General features: G+C 37.8%; 1 protein-coding gene across 1 annotated transcript; it reads left to right on the forward strand.

Annotated features, from left to right (window-relative positions):
• Nucleotides 1-762: 762 nt before the first annotated feature.
• On the forward strand, nt 763-23,393 carry GK5 (glycerol kinase 5; the record flags this gene model as incomplete). Its single annotated transcript, XM_084292100.1, has 16 exons — nt 763-1,065; nt 1,511-1,604; nt 4,576-4,651; nt 5,155-5,248; nt 6,184-6,315; nt 7,869-7,944; nt 8,641-8,702; nt 8,789-8,862; nt 9,235-9,295; nt 10,525-10,651; nt 11,840-11,944; nt 13,607-13,692; nt 17,537-17,640; nt 18,923-18,982; nt 20,979-21,112; nt 22,417-23,393. 16 exons carry the CDS (start codon nt 763-765, stop codon nt 22,551-22,553), a joined length of 1,725 nt encoding a protein of 574 aa, XP_084148226.1. The 3' UTR covers nt 22,554-23,393.
• Between the last annotated feature and the right edge of the window lie 1,049 nt (nt 23,394-24,442).

A 24,442-nucleotide genomic window follows, 5' to 3' on the forward strand; every position in this document is an offset into this window, starting at 1 on the left:
AAGTTGCAAGGGAAAAAAAAATTTTTTTTTTTTTTTGCTTTTATTTTTCCTATTCTAATTAAGTGAGGAGTTAAAACTGATTAATTGTTCTAATTAAACTGATGATAAGACTAAATTCTGCTGATGTTAGTTCGGGTTCTGTATCCTGAATTTTATTGCTTAACTGAGAACGTCTCTGGTCGCTCCTGTTTAACAACAACCTCCCCCACCCCCCCGCTTAAGGGTGAAGAGAGAACGTCTCTGTCATTAACTTTATTTTAAAATAAACTTCGAACGCGATTCTCTGTGTGAAGGAAGGTAGTAGCACAGGAGCACTGCTGCAAATGAGGATTTAATCTAATTATATATAATTTGTTTGTGACAAATAACTTACTAACAAAAGGGAAGCTGGTGCAGTTTGCTCCTTGGCTTTACCGCCCACCTGCTCTTGTGTGTGTGTGTTTATTTGTTTGTTTTTTCCCCATTTGGTACCGCTGTGAGGAAGACTTAGTTTTAAACACTGCTTCCCTGAGAGCCGGTAGCCCCCTGAAGAAGCTTTCCAGCGGCACTCCAGCCATTCCTTTTAGAAACCCTTCAACGTCTGGCGCCCAACTGAAGACCTGCGGGGTGCACTCGGTAACCGTAACCCGGCGCGGCGCAGCCCAGCCGAGGTGCAGGGCAGCAGGGGGTTAACTGCTGGGGCCGGCCCCGCCTCGGGGCCCACCCCCCCGCGGCCCCGCCCGCCCTCTCCTCAGGGCGGTTCCGTGGCGGGCCCGGCGGGCGATGCCGTGCGGGCAGCCGGAGAGCGGCGGCGCCGCCGCCCCCGCGCGCTACGTGCTGGGGGTGGACGTGGGCAGCACGGCGGTCAAGTGCCACGTCTACGACCGGGCGGCCGCCGTCAGGGGCTCCAGCTGCAGGAAGGTGAAGCCCGGGGGGACGGAGGAAAGAGGGAGGGCGGCGGCGGCTCCCTCGGCCCCGCACCGCCGGCGCCTTCCGAGCAGCGGGCGCGGCCTGCCGGGGGTGCCCTCACACGCCCTGAGGGGGCGGCTGCAGGCTGCCCGTGCTTTGTGCGGTGTGGGGAGCGAGGTGATCTTCAGAACCGGCCTCTTCGTCAGCAGGTGCTGGGGCAGGGTTGCTGTGAGGAAGGTGTGAGCAGTGCGATGAATTTCGGCGTGATTTCCATGCGACTCGTCGGCAGCCTCCCTGTCCTGGCGTCCTCTGGCATCCCTGGGTGTCCAGGAGGCCCTCAGGGAGCCTGGGCTCCGGTCTGGAGCCCTGCGAGGCGCTACTGGCTCCCCGGGGCCTGGGGGCTAGGCTCCTCTATTCTGCCGGGGCTGAGGAAGAACTCTGCAGATCACACACCCGTGTTCAGCTCTGCTTTGAAAGTGGCAAACGTGTATTTCTTCCACCACAGTAGAGATTTAGAAAATTAGAAGTAAAGCAAAACCAAACACATTTGCTCAAACTTTCACCAGATGATCAGTTTCTGTGATGAGGGACTGTAATAACGCTGTGTATCTTTTGTGAACAGGTAGAGTCGCTTTATCCTCGTCCTGGCTGGGTTGAATTAGATCCCGAAGTCCTGTGGAGCCAATTTATTGGTGTAATAAAAGAGGCGGTGCAAGGTAATGGCTTACTAAGTCTCTGAGAAAGTAGTTGCTTATTTGCTAAAAACTAGTTGTTAGCTAAGTAGCTAGTAAGTGAGGGTTGTTGTTTATTTAAAAAATCATACTGAAAATTCATCACTGAGCACAGGTGTACAGCACGCTTTAAGGACTACCCAATCATGTAAAATAGAACCCCTCTACTTATTTATTTCAGTTCACTGGGACCAGATTAAGGTTGAAGCACGAGAAGCAGTGTGTGTACTGGATTTGATCTTCAGCAACAGTGCCTTGTTGCTCCAGCTTCCCGGAGCATGCATACCAGTCTCTTCCTTTCCCCAAATGCTTCTGTGTCTGAGCAGAGGGCAGGCTTGTTTCCTCTTCTGATTCCCCTTTGCTGCCACTTGCTGTGTGTGGATGTGAGCATAAGAGAGAGCAAAGGGAGGGTGCTATGTAGTTGTGCCCTCCCTGTTACAACCTGGTATTCCCACTTGGTCCATTGAAACTACAAACAGTTCTTACCGGGGGATTTCTTGTTATTGTTCTCTTCTAGGTGTACTTAAGCCTAGCTTTTTTATATTCCCTATACCTTATAACACACAACTCCCTTGTCTAACAGGCTTCTGTTTGTTCTGTAGTTTTGTTTTTTTTTTTTTTTTTTTTTTTTGTTGGTGATAGTTGCATTTTTTTGTTTTGTTCTGCTTTTCCCTCTTCTGGATTCTGCTCTAACCGCACACTCACTTTCCACAACTCTCACAACTTTCCCACTGTGCCACTATCCAGCATGGGTCACCTTTTGTTCCATGCTGATGCCAGGAGCCTGTCCCTCACCCCATCTCGCTTTCTCAGGGTGTCCCAGCCACGTTGCTGTGTATGTGCATCTGTACTTGCTCTTTTGTTCAATGCCTTAGGCACCTCCTTTCTTTGCAGGTCGGTGGTATTGAAGTGTTTGCTCTGCCTCCAAGCCTGGTTCAAGGCAAAGCTGCTCTTTCCTCTTAGGAGGACAGCTTAGGGGGACAGAGAAAGTAACAATTACCAGGTGTGAGCTGCAGCTGATTATTCTGGACTCCTGGTCTGTTCTCTCAACAGCCACAACTGTTCTGTTACAAGATTAGTAATGCCACCTCAGTCCCTCAAGGCCTTACTAGCTTCCTCCACTCCCATTCTGTGGGGCGAATCAGGAAGCAAGATCCTTCAGCAAGTGTTAAAAGAGGAAGCTTTTCACGTCGTCAAGCTGTGTGCCCTGTCGCAAGGCGTTTTTAAGTAGGTGTGTAATTGCACACAAGCCCACGCTGCTGTCAAAAGAAGTAGTCCCACCCTTCTTTCCACAGGGTTGTTTCATGTCCAGAGCAGTTTCCTGAGTCAGCTCACCACGTAGCTGTTTGTGCCAGCCAAGCTTCACGAGTGTGCCAGCACAAGAAGAGGGTGTGGTAGCAGGGGCAGGAAGGACATCTGAAAGCAGAAAGAAGGCACAGGAGCATTTTGTTTGTGGACTGTGTGGAGCTAAGATGTGATTCTGTGTGCAGATGGGTGAGCCGGTGGAGCTTGGTACTGCATAAAGGTGGAAATTGCTCCTAGCTTTTGTGGTCCCGTTCCTCTCTTGCTCAGGTGTTTAAGCCCTTCCAAGAGACAGCTCACAAGCTTAGCTGAAAAGTGTCCATCTTTTGTTTTCAGTTTTCTTTTTCGCCTTTAATGGAAGTTAGATCTCCTCATAGAGGAATTGAGAGAGCATCATAGCTGCTAGGAGAAAAGTGGTGGGATCCTGCAGCTTGTGGAGATAGGGAGGAGTAAGCCATGCCACCCCAATTGGCGAGGAGCTGCAGCAGTACCAGTGTGGTTTGTCTACACCTAGCTGCTACTGGAAGGGAAAAACTGCTGTTCACAAGCCACCCGCTCCAATGTCCTCCTCCCATGTGCTCCTGCTATCAAGCAGGATCTGATTTTCAGCTGGTTGAGGGTCTTGCTGTTAATGCCTGCTTCAGCTCAAGGACTGCGAGGTCCTTGGGGCAGAAGGTAAGAAGGGGTAGAAGTACCTGGAGACGTTGGCAGGTTGTCTGTGATATGTACCTGCATAGCCTGTGATTTACTGAAATAGCTGGATTGAGAGCCCTTCAGGACAACAGTGTTTTGTACAAAACATCGATGTGGAATTCCTTAGCGTATATCTTCTTCACACAACTTTGCTTCTCTAAGCGTGCATGGAGGTACTATGGAAACTGACTACAGCCACTTCAAAAGTAGCTGGGGATAAATTTAAATGTTTACATCATATTTTTACACACATACATATATATATATATATATATATATATATAAGAAAAGATGTTTTGCTACAGCTATTTGAAGGTAATATATTACAATAAAATGGGTGTATACCCAAATGTAGACTTTTCTACTTCTGAATTTGAAGTATACTTTGCTGCATTCAGTGATAAGTATTCTAAACTAGTTTGTTCTTACTAATTTTAAAAGCTTACTGAAGGAATATAATATTTTAGGTGAGATAATGTCATTCTGAAAGATTGATGTCAAAAGTTGTGGTATATTGGAATCGATCTCTTCACTGCCTACAGAATCAATGTTGTGTTGTTTCTTTGTGGAATGTCTTTCGGTTGTTGGGTTTTCCATTTGATTTTGTGAAGATTATTTCATCACTTTGTGCTTTTGTTCACATTCATCCATGTGAAATGAACATTTTAATTGGTGTCTTACACATAGGCCTGTCTCTGGATTTGTTGAGGCGAAGTATCAACAGGTCTTTCAGAATGTGCAAAGGGTCAGTGGGCCACAACTGCTTTGTGAATTATGTAGGTTTAGTGACCTGCTTTGGAATCAGTTGGTCAAAGTCCTTTGTTACTTTGCTGCTCTAGCCACGCAGTTGGTCTATAGAGATACATTTTATTAAATTATTTCCTTAACATTCCATAGCTTTTATGGTTATATTAGAATTTATTGCTTGTTTATTGTTTTTTTTTTTCTTTTCATCGTCTAGCTGCAGGACTTCACATGAGGCAAGTTGCTGGTCTTGGCATCTCAACACAGAGAGCAACATTCATTACATGGCACAGGTATGTATGCTGTGTGTTAGCTGCAATGAGTTTATATTCATTGCCACAGGCTGGACAGGAGCAGCTTGTAGAAATCCTGAACTGAATCAGGGTTCTGAAAAGCAGCAAAAGTCAGTCAGTCGTATTCTCTTATGTTTGTATTGCCATGGTTTGCAGCAGTTCAGAATTTTTGTTTTGATAATTTGAAAAAAAAATTAAAATGTATATTGTTTGGTCTTGATGACCTTGAAGGTATTTTCCAACCTAAATGATTATATGACTGATTTTTTTCTGTAAATTGTGGTGAGAAGCCTTACACCGAAAATGTCTTGGTGCTTGTTACCAGTTTCTCAAATCCAAGAGGAAGGCAATTTTAGGAATTGACCTCATGTTAAATGTTGTGATCGGAAGTGGTGTATGATGTTTTGTTTTGTTTTGTTGTGTTTTTTTTTTTTGGGGGGGGGGAGGGGGTGCTGTGTATATTCTGTGATTTCAATTGAGAACATTCAAATACTATTTTTCAGGAAGACAGGGAAACCTTTTCATAATTTCATAAGCTGGCAAGACTTGAGAAGTGCTGAACTTGTGAATTCCTGGAATAGATCCCTTCTGCTGAAGGTAAAACTTTGCTAAGCTATATATTGCTTGAACATGTTATAAGTGCTTAATTTTTGTGATGAATAGGGAGAGTATATGAAATACTGCAAGTATAATGTTAACATACTAATAAAATATGCTATGGCCTCAAACATTTAAAGAAAAAGTAAGCAAGATTTGCATGGAAAATGGTACCAAGATAAAAATGAAGTGCATTAATTGTGGGAAAAGATAAGTGTAGGTCTAGCATGCGTTTTGTTACTTTTTAGTCTTTTCTGTGTTAAAATGTTGCATGCTAGCACAGCTGCAGCATAAATTTTTGGTGCAGGTAATTCTTGGTTGGCAGTGCTTTGGTTGTGTTCTTTAAATGTGCTCTGAGGTTATCTGGAGAAGGTATGTTTTATGCTGCTCATGGCTTGTACTTGTTTTAAGAAAAACACTTGGTCTAAATAGAAAAACTTAAGTTACTTTTTTTTTTTAAGTGTATTCCTAGCGCATCAACCGTAATTATTTAAATACTTCATTTTGATGCTGATTTCTTCTGTGATTTGAACTTTGATTAATTAGTAATTTTTGTTTAATCTCTTAAAACATGATTGAGCCTGTCATGTAGAAGAACTTTCAATGGAATAACAGTTTGTAACACTGTCTACCACATAGTGCATTGTGTTCATATAGGTAATGTAATTTTGTAATGCAGTTTCTATCAGTGTGCCAGCAGAAATCAGGAAACAGACTTGATTAGTGCAGCTGCTGTTTTCTTTGCTGTCTGTTGTGGGAAGGCTAGCCACTGACATCATATGTAAGGATTCTCTAATAGATTTTGAGCATTCTGAATGTAATCTTATGACAGCTGCTTTCATCTCTGTAGTCATTTTGTCATCTTTAGTCATTCTAAATTTATCGGAAACCTTTAAAGGGTGAGATTGAAAACTAATTGTTTTATTTTGAAACAGGTAATCCATGTTATTTTTACAATACTTCATTTCTTGACTGGGAACAATCGATATTTGGCTCCCAGTTTTCTTACTTTTTCAACACACCAGACTTCTATGAAGTTGTCGTGGGTTTTCAAAAACATACCTGAGGTAAGTTGGAAAGGGAAAAGTAATAACTTAAATCATAATAATGGTTAGTTACTTAGGTTGGTTGTGGCTTCTTCAGTTTTCCTTGGTCATGCTTTTCGTCAAAAGAACCAGAATGACAGTCTTCATCAACAGTCAAAGCCTATCTACCTACATAAGATCTACTCGCATTTATACAACTTTTGCCTCTGAGTCTAGAAAATGTGTAGGTGGAAGAAATTTTCTTTGTGCATAAGAAGCAGAGTCAAATCACTTTATTTCCTTTTGTATAAATTTACTGTTAATAATTGTACTTTTGTTTTAAAGTTGTTTGCACTTCAGTTTTGTGTGATAATTACGCTTGTTTTCATCTGGCAGTATTACCTTACCAGTCTGCACTTATTCAGTTTTTATAGTTGCCTAAACAATAGCATACTTAGTCAAACATTGCAATTTATTTTGCATTTTGTTGTAGTGTAAATTGGGAAACACGTTGTGCTGGAATAATCTAATGCAATAATGAACACAAAGCTGTTTGTTACTTGATTCTTTGCTCTAATACTTATTCTTTTCCTTGTTTCTTCCGATAGTACTTATAACTTGAGCTTCTTTTTACTTTGTGTTCATTTTTGAAGAAAATTATCAACATCCATTTTAGTATTTCCTGTGCAAAGAAAGCTCAAAATGTTGTTCAATTTTTTTCCATCATAATTATTGAGAAAGTTAGTGATAGTTTTTACTTGCATGTTTTGAAAATATTGTTGAAAATGTGAGGCGTGAATTTGAAATATTACAAAATTGAAAGTATGCAGCTGCTGAGTCTTTGATGTCAGATGAATGTTGTCCCATAAGTTCTCCAGGCACTGATATTTAAAATACGTGAATATCAAACCAAGAAGCTCAAAAATGTCTCTTGATTACAGAGAACAGTGTATCCAGTCATATTTTGTGTGAATTGGTAGCTATGTCCTTTTTTATGAGTTCTGTAGCTGTACACAGTATCAGTTAGTAGAAATCACATGATGTGTAAGCCGCTTATTTTAAGGAAAGTAACATTTTGGACTCTTTACAGACATCACAAACCAGAAAGCAATTGCTTATTTTGTACTGTTCTCAAGCACACGTTTTAAAATATATTTATTGCTTTTTTTTTTTTTTTTTTTTTTAGTATAGTATGCTTTGGATCTTGTTTTCTTCAATCACTGCTCCTTCACCACTGTTAGAATTGTGACTAGAAAATTTCCCTTCATAGATCTTTGATGCTACTGCGGTAGAAGATTGGATAATTGCTTTTCTTTTCTTTGCAGCAGCTATTAGAAACTGTCCTTTCTCTCTTTTAGGATCACAAACAGTTTTTTTGTAAGATATTACATACATTATAAGGTACAATATTATATTAAAAGGTGACTCGCCCTTTTTAGAAGTATTGGTAATTGGAGACTTATTTTCTTAGGACATAATTATCGTTAACCTACAAAGAGAACAAAAAAAGGAGAAATGAAATATGTTCTTCTTTATCATATCCAGTTGTAAATAGTTTTTTGTTTTTTTTTTTTTTTATGTATATTTGTTCCCAGGCTGATGAAGCTGCCAAAAAAAATAATTGCTGCTTTGGAACAGTTGACACGTGGTTACTGTATAAATTGACTAAAGGTGAATGTTACAGTTGCTCTTAAATACTAATAAAATATACCGGAATCTAAGCAATTACATTAATGACTAAAACTGATATTTCTTATAATTTAAATATGCTTTGATAATTTATGCTTTTTTAATAAATGGTGAATATTGTAAGATTTTTATTGTTTTTTTTTTTTTTAAAAGAGAAAAAAAAACTTCTGAATTATTTTTGGGTCTGCATGGAACAGTAGTAAAGGGAATTAATTATTCAAACTAATCAAGCTCTGAAATGCTTAAGATCTAAAGAAAATGATCAGAACTAATTAGTCTTGTTCAAAGAAAAGTACCCATGAAAGCAAAAGAACAACGAATTGTAACATGGAAGAATTACAAGCTTCTGTTCCAGAAGAGGTAGCTGTGTGAAGGCTAATGCCTGAGCAATTGTATAAATTTATGATGGACTGCAATGTAATCAGTGCTCTAAATATTGTAAAGAGTATCACCTCTTTTCTGGCCAGCTTCATGAGAGTTAAATAAAGTAATTAGTAGGGAACCTTGTAGGGAACAGCAGGTAAAGTCTGTGTACTTGCGGTATGCATTATGATTTTGCTTATAGAAACTCAGTTTATATTTCATGGAGCTGTGGGCATGTTTAAAAGAAAAAATGTTTCTAATGACTTAGATTTTAGATGCCCAAATATTTTACGTTTGTTTGTTTTTTTATGCTAGGTTCTGTATATGCCACAGACTACTCAAATGCTAGTTCTACCGGCATTTTTGAACCGTTCACGGTATGTGCTATTAAGAAAAATCTTTGTTGCTATTTAATGTACTTTTGAGGCTATTGCTGATTTTTTTTTTTTTTGTATTATTTCAGAAATGTTGGAACCCCACTTTGTCTAGTTTACTTTCCATTCCAATGTCTGTTTATCCTCCAGTGAAAGACACGAGGTAACTATAGCAGCATATTCAAAAGAACATTAACTTCTTTAAGAAAAACATAACCTGCATAGGCAAAGTAATATATATGTATTTATTTATATGTATCTTTAATAGTATTTAAGATAAATAAATAGATGCACGAAATCACGTGTTACGATTATCTGCATAAGTACACTTCTATGCTACATGCAAAAATTTATTTTTACTAACTTTATTTTTACTGATGTATTTCTTAAAGTGATAGTTTTAATGCTTTCTTTAAAATAAAATAGTAGCATTACCTTCGATTGATGATACAGAGCTGGGCCTTAGTTATCTTGGTTTTGTTTTAACAATGGTCAATTCAGGGTTACGATTTTTCTCTATAATATTTATTTGAAGCTTCAGTTTTGGATCAGCTGACTCTGAAATATTTGGGGTACCTGTTCCAATAATGTCATTGGTGAGTGAAGGTATTTTTCCTATATTTATATTTCTGTATTTCCTATATGTATATTTCTATATTTCTTTGTATCTGGTTCTGATTTAATACGTGCTTGTTTAGTAAGCATTCTCTATTACTTCTGTGTGACTTAACTATAGTAGAGTGGGTTATTGAATTTTGCTCTGAAAACTGAGTTTTTGGCTTGGAGGAGAGGGATGGGAAGGGATTTCTAGAGGTTACAGTCCTTTAAGATGATGAGATGATGAGATGATTAAGTACGGAATGTGTAGGGCTTGACAAACCTGGTTTCTATTTGAAGCTGCAGTAATATCTTGGGCTTAAAATCCATTGTTGTAGATACGGTTTTGCAATGGGATACAGCCTGGCGTGACTTCACTAAGACTCTGCGCAAATGTAGGCATGTTTGTTAATAGAACCACTTGTGGTACCTTTTGTTTGTTTATATATTTTACCCTAAAAAGAAATGGAGAATAATATTTTCTTGTGTTAGTACTTAAGGTTTTGATAAGAAAAACGTGTTACTTTAGTGATATGATGTTTAAAAAAAAAAAAAAAAACGAACTTGACTACAAAAAATGAGCTTCAACTGAGTTAAATGGAAAAAATATCGTTGGCCTGGTATGAATTCCTCCTGCTGTTTTTGAAGAATTGTAGCCTCTACTTACTTGTAAATTTACTGTTAGACCAAGGCACAAACATAAGTAAATACATTTAACAAAATGTTGTTGAAAGAGGTGAGCATGAAATAATTTGGTACAGGACGGGTTGCAGGAAAAAAGGAAGCCAAGACGTCACATCTTCAGCATGATACTTGGTGGAACAGAAACTCAGGCCAGGCTACTCCCTTCTTCTCCCTGGAGTTTTTTTTTTTTTTTTTTTTTTTTTAAAAAAAAAAAAAAAAAAAAGCCCCGTTTATCCATGTGAAGTACCAAAACATGAAACAGTCCTTTGTTTCCACAACATATTTTCAGTGACACAAGCAATAGCTCAAAAGTTCATGCTGAGCCCAAAACTTGGTAGAATTTGATTCTAGTGATAAATCTGACTGATAAATCTGAATGGTCTGCTAATAGTTGAAAAATTTGTGTAGAAATGTTTAATTCCTGTATGAATAGTTACGTGTATTCAGAACTCTGAAATGTTTACATGGCTATTTTAAAATCCAGTGGCATTGTAGACTGGTAGTTGGTAACCAACTTGTTGGTGTATTTTGGTTGGCATGGCAGGTAGCTGACCAGCAGTCAGCCATGTTTGGAGAATGCTGCTTCCTCCCAGGAGATGTTAAACTGACGATGGGAACAGGTGGCTTTTGGAACATTAATACTGGAGGGAATCTCTATGCATCAAAGAGAGGTAAGCTAGTAAACACTTGTTCTTTGAATATTTCATGTTACTTTACAGCTATTATTGATGAGGATACAAAAATGGATAAAATACGGTTACGCTTTGCCTTCTGTTTTTAGCTGTAGAAAGATAGCAGTATTATACAGTACTGGAATAGAGAGGAAAAAAAAAAAGGCTTGGTCCTCTGTCTTTCCTGGTCATGTAGTTGCTGGGAGTCATCTATCCTTGTTGCATTACCAGTGATCACTGTGCCTGAGCATGGTTACAGAAGTAATCTGAGTGCTCTTATCATTGCAAACCGGGCTTCAAGGACAGTTAGGGTACTTGATGTTTGTGCAGTTTTTATTGCAGAGGCCACCAAATGCTTAGGTTAAGTGACCTGAAGAACCCGTTTGTCCAGGTGCAGCCCTGGGAAATGTCTGAGAGTCAGCTAGATACTAAATCTTTTTGCTTTCACATTAAATGTGATTGTTCTCTATCACACCTAGTGGTATGGTGAGATACTGCAAAACAGTTAGGTAGTATCAGGTGTATCCTTTTCAGTCTGGCAGGTGCTTGAAGACTGAATTTATCTTCTTACTAATACATATCAAACACAAAGGTGTTTGTGTTCACACTTTAAGGAGGATACCTCTATTTTCTTTTTAAGGTTTCAGCGTGGTCTTGGGGAGGGTAAAGGGGAGAACAAATTGTCATGTTTGTTCTCATTATTGGCTATTTAAATGTGATAGCTGTCTTTTTGAAGGTACTACTTGAAAGATTCTGTACTATATTTTCAAATAAAGCAATAGTGATAGCTTATTTCTGCCTTTCTTCTGAGATAAAAGGGAAAAAAAATTCAAGGACTTGTTTTGCATTATTGCAAAGCCAAAATTATTTGGTAGAGTAAAACAGTAATTTCTTTCTGCTTAAAAAAAAGTGCAGATAGCTTTTTTTTTTTCTATAGTTTCAAGACTTTTTATAATTGGGTGGTGATTTTTTTAGCTTAATTTGGTTTAATAAAATGTTAAGGTCTTTTGTAATTCAACCACTAAATTTTAATCAATTTTAATGTAAACCACTGTTATCTTTTAACTTAAATTCTGTTAAGGAAATACTTTTATTTAGCTTGATTTATTTTGGGGTTGCATGCATGTTTCCCTGGAAGCATTTAAATTTAATTGATGTTTTTGGTTTGTTTCATGGAAAATAATAAAGATCTATATCCACTGATTGGTTGGAAAATTGGGGATGAAGTTGTCTACATAACTGAAGGCTGTATGTCAGACATTGGCAATGCCATAAAATGGGCTCAGGATATAAGTAAGTAGTTATTTGATTTTGTAGTACGATGAAATACATTGCTGCTTTATAGGGTTATCGTTATGGTATTGGGCTTGGTTTTCTTATCCATAACTGAAGAAATTATCCTACATGTTTTGGACAGTGGAATATCCATAGTTAATGCAGTAGTTTTTTTGGTGAGTGTGTTTACTGCAGATAGTTGAGGCACTACTATAAATTTTCCTTATTCAAAAATTGGAATTGATTAATGAAGTAAAATTAATTTGTCCTCTTAAAATGCCTCTGATTGGTTTGCACAGTTTGTATAACCATTTCCTCTTCAGATTCTACCTCTCGAGACGTCTTACGTATGTACATTTATATTCCTGGAATGTTATGCTCCTCACTTGTTTTCCTCTGAGCATAAATTTTCTTGTATCTTTTCTTTTTTTTATTTAAGCTGGGTATCCACTTTTGAATAGAATTGTTGTAAAGGAGACTTGTTTTAGGCTAGATATTGTTGAGAAGCAGCACAGAAACTGACTATTAATTAAGTCTAGGTAGCATGATTGTAAACGTTACTTTCCGTAAAAATTTGTTTTAATGCTTTTGAGAGCTCACTAGCTGTACATCTCAGAATTAGTAACAGATTTGAGTTATGAACATTATTTTTAAAAGTTAACAGTCTTATGAGTGTGGCACATACAAGTAATGTGCCTTTTGGCTTTTGATTATGATGTAATGAAAGGATTTTCACATCAGTTTAATAAATGATTAAAGAAAAATCTAGCCCTCCGGTAGTTGATGTTGAGAAATACTGATTGTTTATAGGACAGCTCTTCTGAGTGCTCTAATACACTATTTACCCATTTTCTTAGAAACTCAGTATGGCTTAGTGGGATGCAAAAAAAGGAACTCATCTCCTAAATTTTGGTTTATCTGAGAAAGTTTTTCCTGAAATATAGCTTATCACAAAATCCCACATTTCTTGAAATTCTCAAGTGCTGGTGCATATGTACACACACACGCATGTTTATATGCCCTAAAGGGTTGAGTATGACGAAGATTGATCCTCAGGTCTTCATTCAACGTTTGATTAATCCACTGATCTTTTGAGAAAAGGACTCATTTCAACATGTAGTTCAGTGCTACAGATACAAGTATTAGTGCTGCATCAAATTCCATGCTACTTATCCATACTTAATATTATTGGTATGATATTAGGACCTACTGTACTTAGATTTGTGTCAGTCACTTGTAAAAATATTGTAAGTGCTGATAAAAAATATATTAAAGACTTTGTAGTCATTTTGTGCTTAGGCTGACAGTAACAGTGTATTTGCAGGGAAACAAGAAAAACATGTCTTAGGTTTTGCAACATTTAAGTTTTTAGCGTACTTAGGGTGCTATTGTTAGTCTTAACTCCTGTTTACGTCTATTTGACTGGAAAGTTAATGATCTTCTACAGGATGTGAAGATTAAAAGGAATAGCAGTTCCGAGAGGATCTTTTTAATTTAGTTTTCATCTGAATAGGATTTTTTATGTGATTGATGGACATGAAGTACAGAAGTATTGTTTTCCCTTAGAACATGTTTGAGAAATACTGCAAGAGGAGATAGCCCAACTCTAGCTTTTTGTCCCTTTGTGATATATGAAGAAATCAAAATTAATACAAACATACGACCTATGCGTCTTTGCAGATCTTTTCACCAATGTAGATGAAACAGCAGAAATGGCACGGAGTATTGTTGATTCTCAAGGCGTTTGTTTTGTTCCAGGTTTTCAGGTAAACTTATAGTTTTTAATATGACTAAGAATATATTCTTAATAATTACTCAGTTAAAATTTTAACTTTTATCTTGTTTTGATGTAGTACTTTACGTCTTATCACTGTAATTATTCTGTAATAGGTTCTTACTCTCTGTCCCATACCACAATGTGTGAGGATCATTGTGATAAAAGAATACTTAAACAGTCCTTCCATTTGCAAGAGAAAAAGCCTACAAAGCAGGAAAATTACTTCCATTTTGCAGATGGTGACCTGAGGGACTGATAAACTAAGTGACTTGCCCACAGGTGGTACCCACAGACAGAAACCAAATCCATAGCTTTTCCACTCAGTGTAGGGCTTTCATTGAGATAAACCTTCTAAGCACAGTTCTAAAATAATTTTATTCTGCCTCTTTTAAAGATATTAGTTGCACTTCAGCACGTACTTAAATATGAATACAGGTATGATCGCAGGTCCTGGTGTTAGGAAAAGCAAAGACAGTACCATTCAGACATTTCTTGGTTCTGCAAGTTTTAATCTATTTTTTTTCCATCTGAAATTTTGTTGGTATTGTTACTGAGTACAACTTGTACAGTGAGGAGTTCCTGGCATTCACTCTGCATTTCAGTTCCCTACATTTTCCAGTAGCTCTCTTCTATTTTGCTCTTTAATGAAGGAGCTTCCTGCAATTACTTGATCCCCTCTGGGTCACAGGTCCTGGGTTCTTTTTATTTGCTTTCTGTTTATGCTAAAGACTACACATCTACCAAGTCAGTCTTTTCTACCTCTGCTTCATGATCCCTTTTGAATTCTGTTAGGAGGTGAGCTGCCATTAGTGCGCAGGGGCAGCAAGGGGGGTGATGTTGATGATGCAGTTCAGTCTAGTTTAGAACTGATGGGAATCCCAGTTAATATGTTCTGTTACATGACAAATGGTGGAGCTGGGGAGCTGACATACTGCCTATTGAGCTTTAGAGCAGTTGCTTTCACTGTGGGCTTGACAGTTGGTACTAATAATTTTGTAATTTCTCACGACAAAATATAGCAGAGCTGCAAGTCAGAACTCCTAGGCAAACCTGCATACAGAATGAGAATAAAGAGGTTTTGCTAATGTAGCATTCCCTGGCTTAGGGACTGCAGAGCCCCTGAAGTTTTTGTCTTGGTATGCTGCTGTCCTAAGCAATGTGAGATAGTCTGACTAAAATGCTTTCAGCAGCGTAACTACATTGTGGGTTTGGCAGCATGAAAAGAGCAGTTTTTCTCCACAAATCATTATTTGTTTTTTAAGCAGTGTGGCTGTTCAGGAGAAACTCCATGGTGTAGACCTGGTCTCTGCGTTGTCTTTTTGGATTATTGGCATTATGACCTTCATTGGACAGAGGGCCCAGGCACACTGAGAGGAAAGCATAGAGGAATGCCCATTGTCAGCTGGTTCTTTAATGTATAGACAACTGGTATTTGAATCTCTTGGTTGTTCAGAGGTTATTATCCTACCTGAACAAATAAAGAAATGCCATCAAGCTGAAAACAGTATTATTTTTTTCTCAAAAAAAAATATCACCACTGTCTTTTGCTTTCCCTTACAAATCTTTTAATTCATTGGTTTGAATATGTACATTGGGAATTATGTGGAATGCTTTTGACAGCTTGTCTTCCAGTGTGGTTCCAAAAGGTTTTGGAACCACCATATTCAGTTTGATCATTCCCAGGGTTAGTGTCTTAAGGAAAAAAAAATAATTTCTCGTACAGGTAGGCCAGCTATCCTCTCACAAACACCCTAATCATTAGCTTTATTTTTAGGGCAATAAAGCTTGGCTATGCTAAGATTCTTTCATTTAGCATTTACTGTGAGTAATTGTGCTCTGAATAAGGAAGTGTTGAGCCATGACCAATTCCAGTATTTGTAGACAGGAGACCCAAGGTAGACAAATGTTAGTCTGAATCTTTTTTTAACATTTAATTCTATTCTTCAATTCTATAAAGGTTCTACAAGTGTTGCTAAAACCTCCTTTTTGTATGTTTATTTTTGTTTTTTTGTTTGTTTGTTTTGTGGTGTTTTGTTTTCCCCTTCTTTCTTGACACTGACTCCAGAAGGAACCCCAGCTAGGTGCTTGGTAAACATTGATTTGATTCAGTCTTCTTTTTTTCCTAACTCGAATATTCCCACTCCGTGTTTAGGACCTGTACTTAGAAAACTGAATGAGTTTCTTTTCAACTGTGACTCCTGGTAACCACTAATAGCATCCACCAGTGCCTTCCTTGCTCTAGTGGGACTTAGCTAGTAGACTCACAGTGAGAGAATCTACATTGATGGAATAGATTAAATAGCATGAAAAAGGGACAAGAAGAGAATTGAACGCTTCTACAACAGTAACGAGTCTGCTTCACTGGCTGGATGCTAGCACGAATGGATTGTATGACAATGTTTCTTAGACCTCAAAATGATGGCAGTTGGGGGGGGGTTATGAAGCCCATATGTTCATTTCCTACACAGAGTAAAATGTTTCTCAGTTTATCCATATTAAGGCAAAAAGAATGAGTTTCTTTCTTACTGAATTCTACTGCTGTGATGCAGCCTGTTGAAAGGGAAGCATCATTGTGAAAGTAGATACGAAACTGAGTGAATATGTGCATTAATCATTCTGATTCTTCAAGGAACAGGGGTTTCCAGATTTAATTTGCTGTGGTTGGTAGTAACAGCAAAAACAGAGAGCTCTTGGTTTGCCGTATGCATGTATATGTACAACCTTTTTTAATGGCTACTCTTTTTAAATGGATGATTCTGTCAAATCCTCGCCTTTATGTAGAACATGAATCCATGCTTTTTGGTTTGCCCTCCAGTATATGAGAATCTGTGAACCTAAATAATGAATCTTTTTTATGCTTCTGGGCTGGAAAGGTAGTTCCATTCCCAGCCCAGAATGGAAAGGTTACTTGTGTATTGGGGGGGGGGGGGGGGGGGAAGGGAATATTTTCTTAGACCATAAAAGCGCAATTTTTTTCTATTTAGGAACCCATTTTTTGGTAGTTGCTGATCATGATCTACTATTTAAGTCATAGTTCAACATCTTCTATTCTTGGGCTGCTGCATATGTGCCTATCCATACATCATTTTTTATACGCTAGCATTTTCTTCATTTACTTTGTGTGTCTATGCATTTTATAAGTATAAAATTCAAACTTCTTTTAAGTATTGTCATAATTCATATGGAGAAGGTTGTTTCAAATCGAAAATTACTCTACAGTGAAAATAGAACTTAACATTGTCACAAAATACCTATGGACTAGCAAAGCAATATTTTGTCATAAAGTTCATCAAAGGAGTGAAGGGGTAAAGAGGAGATTCATAAATCAGTCCTCCAGTTCTCCTGCAAAAAAAGACAACTTAGTGATCATTAGACTTTTAGGTGGAAACTGTTTATTGGTGTCACTGAAAACAGCCTGTAGTACAAACCAATTCACCTGAATAATGATCACTGTCCTTTTCAGTGATACTTCTTAAAAGTCTGTCCTTCAGAAGTTCAGGAGAGTTTATAAAATAAGTGAAATTTTGCTAGAGAACAGCTATATCAGTGTGCCCTGTCTAGACACTTGTTGTGTACGCTGTATGAATTTGAAAGAGAAGTCACACAGATTAATGTTACTTAGTAAGTCACTTAAACTTTTTGCTGTTGAAAGAGACTAAACTGTTCGCTGAGCTAGTTAATAACACTATACACTGCTTACATATTGTTTTCAATTTTCTTCTTTCACTATGCTGCCTGTAACTGTCGTAAGTTATTTTTTTCTTACTATTTGACTTCTTTCTCAAAGCCTACAAACACAGCTCACTGAACTCACTGTGAAATCTTTTCCACAGGTTTCTGCAAATGACCCGTATTTATGTGCCTCTTTCATGGGGCTGAAACCTACTACAAGCAGAAGTCACCTTGTACGAGCTATATTGGAATCTGTAGCTTTCAGGTAACTGCTTAATTGTCTTGCTTGTACATTGTCATGTTCGCTCTTGTTTTAACCAGCAGCGTTAAATGGATGCATTGATTTCTGCAGTTTGTAAAATATGAATTGCAGTAATCCATTGCAGTAACATTGAAAAGGAATTTTAGATGCTGCTTCTTTTCTTTTCTTGAATACATTATAAATAAACTTGTGTATATTTATTAGCTTGGAGTTTTTGTTATTAAGTTATCATGTGGGGTCCTTAAATTATATTGTTTTCTGCATGTTCTAAAAATATTTTCTTTTGGAAGTTTGTCTTTACCTTCTTCGAAATGTTCTATCAGAAGCTGTAGCCCACTCCAGCAATGTGTGTTGGAAGCTTTATATTAGCCAAAGTTTGAATCTCTATTGTGCACCTTAGATATTTTTAAATATGTGAATGGACAAGAACTTCCAGATCTAACTGTCAGGATTGCAAATATTGCTGATAGCCACTGGTATGATCACATCAGTAGCTCACTGTGAAACAAATTGTTCTGTCTTGCAATCCCAGCCAGCATGCCCTGAACTGAAGGTGAATGTAGCTTGATCCTGGCTTGTGCCTTACTGTGGCCAATTATGGAACGCTCGCTATTCCTGTTGTTTAGTCACCAGCTCTCTGCCTTGGGCATATGAACCTCCTGCAAAGAGGCAAAAAAAAAAAAAAAAAGTGTCTGGAGAAAGGTGACATTCTGTATTGCTGCAATAGTCCTTAATGCAGTTTCTTTTTCATTGTAAGAAAAACCTGAGATGCAGTTCCTGAACTGAAGCCTGCGTCTTCTGAAAACAAAGTAGAGACCCTTTGTGCATAGTTGTTTTTTTTTCCAGTTAAATGAAATTGTTTCAGAACAGGTCAAACCAAAAGCTTTCAGATGTTCCCTTTAAAAAACAGCAGGATAAACTCCAATTAACACTTCTGTGAGCACACTTTCCTCACTCTAAACCACTTCTTACATCAGTAGTTGCATCTTGTCTGTGAAAACCTATAATCGTTTTCAGGTGGGAATAAATGTACCTTCTACAGTGCCTTTGCTATAAAATGTGCTGTGATTTAGCCATACTTGTGTCTTCACGATGTATAACACAACAATTTCAGTCTTTAAAAAAAAAAAAAATTATATATGTGTTCTGGAAACTTGTTATCTGTGCAACAGTTTTGACACTACTGAGGCATTTTTTGCCTTGTATTTTATTTTTTAACTGTGTAGATACTGGAGACACTGTATGGAATACAAAATGCTTATTTAAACTAAATATTTTTTTAAAGAAACAAGCAGCTTTATGATATCATTGTGAAGAAGGTACACATTCCTCTTCAAACTGTTCGGTAAGTTTCATGTAACTTAAGTTGATACATGGGAGTTTGATTTAAACAGGTGTGAACTTTATGTTCTGCTGCTGAGAAATAGATTGTTATCAAGTAAAATGTTAATGTAGCTTTAAAAGTGGCACGGAAGGATTATTAATTAAACCATAGGCGTTGGTGATTATCAACAGGTGAGTAATGACTTGCTCTAATTTAAAACAAAAAAAAAAAAGCAACCAAGTTTGTGCTTTTATGTAGTGTTAGAGTACATACAGGAATGCCTATTACAAAGGTCATTCTACCCTTTATTACAAAATCCTGTTTTACTGGAATTTTTTATGTGGGGTCTGTCACAGACCGATCAGTTTTTCAAGACAGTTGAAACTGAATCTATCTGTGAGGTGTACAAGGAAGAATATTTTCACAATTCAACTGTCAAGATGTTGGCTTTGTTTGTCTTTTGAGAGGCAAATCAAATTCAGTGAGGTGATGGTGATTCCTAGAACATGCTTTTCACAACCTCTTGGAAATATTTAGATGAATTATGTGTTGCTGGAAAACTACTTTGCACGTTTTAGTAGATGCTATTGTACAAACCAGTTGCTTTAGAGCCTCAAGCCTCTCCAGAGAAAAGCTTTCTAAAGTTCTCCTTCTGACAACCAGGGGTTATTGTAATATCACAGTCAAGAACAGCAAGGAGAGTGTTTCTGTCCCTCTCTTTCCTCCAACCCACCAGTGATATTCATGCAAAGGAAGAAGTAGACTGGCAGGCATGTAGACAGTTGAGAATTCAGAATTTTGAGTGGTGGAAGAAAGGTGCAAGTACAGAGGTAGGGGAAGGTAAAAGTTTGGGTGTTACATTGTATACTGGGACAGAGTAGGCCAACATTTAAAAAACAAACAAACAAAAAAAAAACAGCCAGGATTGGGGCAGTACTGAAGAGGGAAGGGGTGGAAAGTATTGGAATTCCTTGTTCCTTATGAGGCTTTTTTTATGTACAAAATTGCACACAGAAGTTGGGAAGTCCTATGGAGATTGCACATTGAAAAATACAAAGTGTGAAAGTACTGCCTAGGGAACCTTAGAATTTAAATTTCATTTACATTGTAATGTAAACTTTTAAATTGTGTGACCGTGTTCTGTTTTATTCATTAACAGAAGATTGCCATTTCATGTAGTGACTATAATAGAGTTAGCTAAGATGAGCAGCAATTTAGCTTGTGGATTAAGCATTAGAGGGTAATGACACACTTAATCGCTTTTACAGTTGGGTTGTAAATTTCTCTCCCACTCTTGTCCTCACAACTTTAATATCTACCAATACCTTCTGACTTTGTTTTTATCCTGTCTTCAGCATACTTACTCTCTGCTGAATGTTAATTCCTGCCTTAGCTAGTATACTCTATCCTTTGTTTCTCCCTTGCTTTTGCCACCTACAAAGTCATCATTTTCATTTATCCTCTACGTCCTTATTACTTCTCTTTGCTTGTCTCAACACTATCAAGGAAAGCATAGGGAAGGTCTCAGACATTGTGCAATTAGGAAGGAAGTAAACAAAATAGGTGGAAGCCTTATGCTCATGAAGGCATTTCAGTTTCCTAATACAAATATTTACTAGTAATGCAAAAAGCACTTTTACAGGTGTGAGAGCCCTTGGAAAGGGTTTGTTTAATGTAATGGTTTTGACTATTGTCATGTTATGGTGATAATTTTGTAAACCCTAACATTGCAATCAGGGAGATGTGTAGTTTTGAGGATAGAGCTCTCAAAACTTTCAACAATGTGTCTGTTGTGTGTCCCCCCTCCTGTCCTCCCTCAGACGCCCAAATTAAAGGCATCTTTTTTTCCTCTTGGCACCCTGTGCTGGCCTCTAAATTTTCCAAGAAAATGGAAATGTTTGTGCATAACTGATAGATTTATGCATAGGTGTCTGAAATGTTGGCAGTAAGCGTTTGAACTAAGCATGTGTTTTTTTTATTTTTATTTTTTTTTGCCTTTTATTCCTCTTTCCTGTAGAGCTGATGGAGGCGTCAGTAATAATAGTTTTGTGATGCAGATGACTTCAGATTTGATTAATAAGAAAATAGAAAAGCCTGCAAACACAGATATGTCTAGTCTTGGTGCAGCTTTTCTAGCAGGTCTTGCTTCAGGTATGTATACATTTCTGAAGGTTTTGTTTTCCCCTCATAATATATATGTTTGTAGATAAGGAAAAAGTAAAACAGTGCATAACCTCAAATCATTGTAAAATGTCCCCCAAAGGATTATTTCACCCATTTTTGTAGGAAGCCAAGATAAGAAGTGTTTGCCCTTCTCCACATAATCCCTTTTACCCTTGTGGTTGTATTTCATGGACCCAAGAAAGCAGGTCATACGTTAACCAAATAAGGACCATGTTTGTATTTTTTATCACAATGTCCTAATTTGCTTGTTCAGTTTTACATAAACGAATAGCAACAGTGAGTTTAATGTGAAATGTATCTGCATGAAGATTTGCAAGGTTCATTTACATTTAGGAGGATACAGTGCTGGAGAAGAGAGGTGAATCCTGTCTTTGCTCCCTCCCCCTTTCTCGACCCGGGCACTGTGTGTCCCTTTCCATTTTCATCCTGCGTGAAGCTGTGCTTGGTGTGGATGGATCATGTGACAAGGAAGCTGCTTTGCATATGTTGAGCAGTGTCATTCATAGTGGAGCTGTGTCCGGTCATCTCTGAACCAAGCCTTTATTTTTTTTAAGGTTTTCACATAAATATGCACAATGGAATTACAAAATTAATTCGTTGTGGGGATGGTGGAAAATCTAGCTTTACTCACAAAGAACTGACGTATAATTAACTTGACTTGAAACTACAAACTGCCAGTGCTCTTCCATAGCGGAAATAAGCTTTGTAGGTGTATCTATACTTCTATTATAATTGCTGTGATATGTAAATAACATAACTGTAAGATAAAAAATACATGCTCAGGTAAGATTTATTCAGCAATTAACACTGTAAGGAAGTCCTTGATAGACAAGAATTTTTCAATACCATGAATTATCCTGAATAGGTAGTGCCAGTTGTTCTCTGCAATCTATACCATTTTTGAGGCAGTGGGAAAGCACCTAGTGCTGAGTCTTGGTTTCTGTGGCCCTTCTCCATTTCAAGGGACCTGCAGCTGAAAGCACAGTGTTGATGAAATTTTAGTGAGCTTCACTGTACCAGAGCTGTTCCTTGGAAACCATCCCAGTTAAGCAGATGTGCTGTTGTCAGCATTCCAAACAAGTGGATACTATTGGAAGGGAGTTTCACGATGTAAAAAAACATGCTTCCCTCTGAGAAAGTTGTTGGTTGAATAAAGAAAAGCTGTCATGACTTCTTATTGTGTTTCTGGTTTGGATCTCCTGGAAATAAATTAAACAACTCAAAAAGAAAACATTTACGGTTGCGTTTGAGAATGAACTTTCTGTTTATAGGACTTTGGACTGACAAAGAACAACTAAAGAAGCTGAGGCGAATAGAAGCAGTTTTTGAGCCCCATAAGGACTTGGAGGAATACAGACCTGCTATGGATACCTGGATGCAAGCAGTGAAACGCTCCCTGCACTGGTAGAAACTGACATTTTAACCACAGAAGGATTCAAATGTTTTGTTAATATTTATAAAACTTTGTAACTAACGGGATAATAAAAACTGTAACTGAAATTTGTGATGGTAAATAGAAAAAGTTACATGGTACTTGAGTAACCTTCCTGCTGCTAGATTACTTATCACTCCGTAATGAACCTTCATATTGTCTTCATGACAGCTGTAGACCAGCTGCAGCATTTGTGTCCCTTCAGTGACCTCCTTTGGGTGGCCCAGCTGCTTGAATCCTATAACCCTGCGTTACAGATGGGGAGTTTTTTCCTATGATGTGTTTTCTTCTGAGGAACTCACCTCCCTTCTGATCTTTGAAAGCTTTGATATGTTAACCATCAAGGAGGGGAAAAAGGGACATATACTTCCCCAGGTATTTGTAAGAAAAGTAAAATGAATATTTGGAGGGGAGGTGTGGAATTGGTTGTGTATAAAGATACTTTCTTGATAGTAGCCTGTTAGCACATTTTGTTTGACTTTGTAAGGAAGCATTCGACCTAGCGGTGTGATAACATTTCCATGGTACCTAGGGATAAGCACTAAATTAAGATGAAATACAAAAGCAAATGTGCTTTCAGGACTCCATAAAAGATGCATCTTTCCAGGGTTTTTTGTAACTCATGTTTCCTATCTATTTGTAGCTATTTTTTTTAATTTTTTTTTAAGATTTAAAAAATAATGCATTATCTGGCATGATTAGTACAAATATGTTAAATATCGTTACAGGTATGCTGTCTAACTTCTTAAAAGAAAACTAACATCAGTATTTTCAAGACCCTCACTTCACTCACTACATTCTATTATTATTAGATGAAACGGTCAGAAGTGTATTTTTGGAGTTATTACTTTCGTATTTTTAAAATAAATTGTAATTAAAGAAATGTAATCATGCATTTATCACTAATCTTAAATTATTTACGTTTCTCAGGAGTGTGTGCAAATCACTTTCAAATTGTAAAATTATCAACCATTTTCATTTCAGAATAATAACCAGTTCGAGCTGTGGGTGATCGTAGCCCACAGAAACTGGAGACAAAAGATGCTTATAGACTTCTCATTGAAGAGAGAACAAAGAACTGGCACTCACTTTTTCTTGTGCTGAAACATAGATGGTCAAATCATACCCCATTTCCTAAGGTTTTCAGTCATCCACCATGAGTTGGGGTACCTACTCTAGCTCCATCCTTCTTCAATCTAGACCCCACCTGCCAGCATTAGCTTGACTTACCTTTTGTTTTCTTCCTTATCTTTCTGTCATTTTCGGTCTTTCAACCTGGGCTACATCTTGGTGCTTCTGCCCCCTCCTTTTTTTTTTTTTTTTTTTTTTTAATCTGGATATCCTTGAAGTTGATAAAGGCCATGACAACCCATAATGTGGCCTGCAGTCTTGGGGGCATATACACAAGTTGTCTTCATCTCCCTGAAGAGACTTGCATTTATTCTAATTATGGGTTCTGAGGGTATACAGGCTATGGTTATTGAAAGTAAGATAATTCTGCTTACAAGCACTTCTTTCCTCAAGCTAAGGCACTATTAAACTGACCTTTACTGCAAGCTCTGTGTTGTTGGCCCACCCTGTATCCACTTGACAGTTCCCAAAAGGCTGTGCAGGGAGTCCTTCCCACTACCCAGATCTTCAGTGAGCTAACCTAACGGTTCCTGTAGTTACTACAGCCTCTCTGGATGTTGCAGCTCATAATTTCATGTTTATGTAGAGCAGATCTAGATCAAGTTCTGGCTAAAGCTCATCTTTATTGAGACCACCTTTCATTCCTGAACCTACTTTGATGGGAATCCCAACCTGAAGTCCAGAATAGAGGTCTGTTTGCTGGTTCCTACTAATCTGGAAGAGCTATGCAGCCT

Source organism: Netta rufina (genome assembly GCF_964035555.1).
Source record: "Netta rufina genome assembly, chromosome: 9".
NCBI classification, from domain to species: Eukaryota; Metazoa; Chordata; class Aves; order Anseriformes; family Anatidae; genus Netta; species Netta rufina.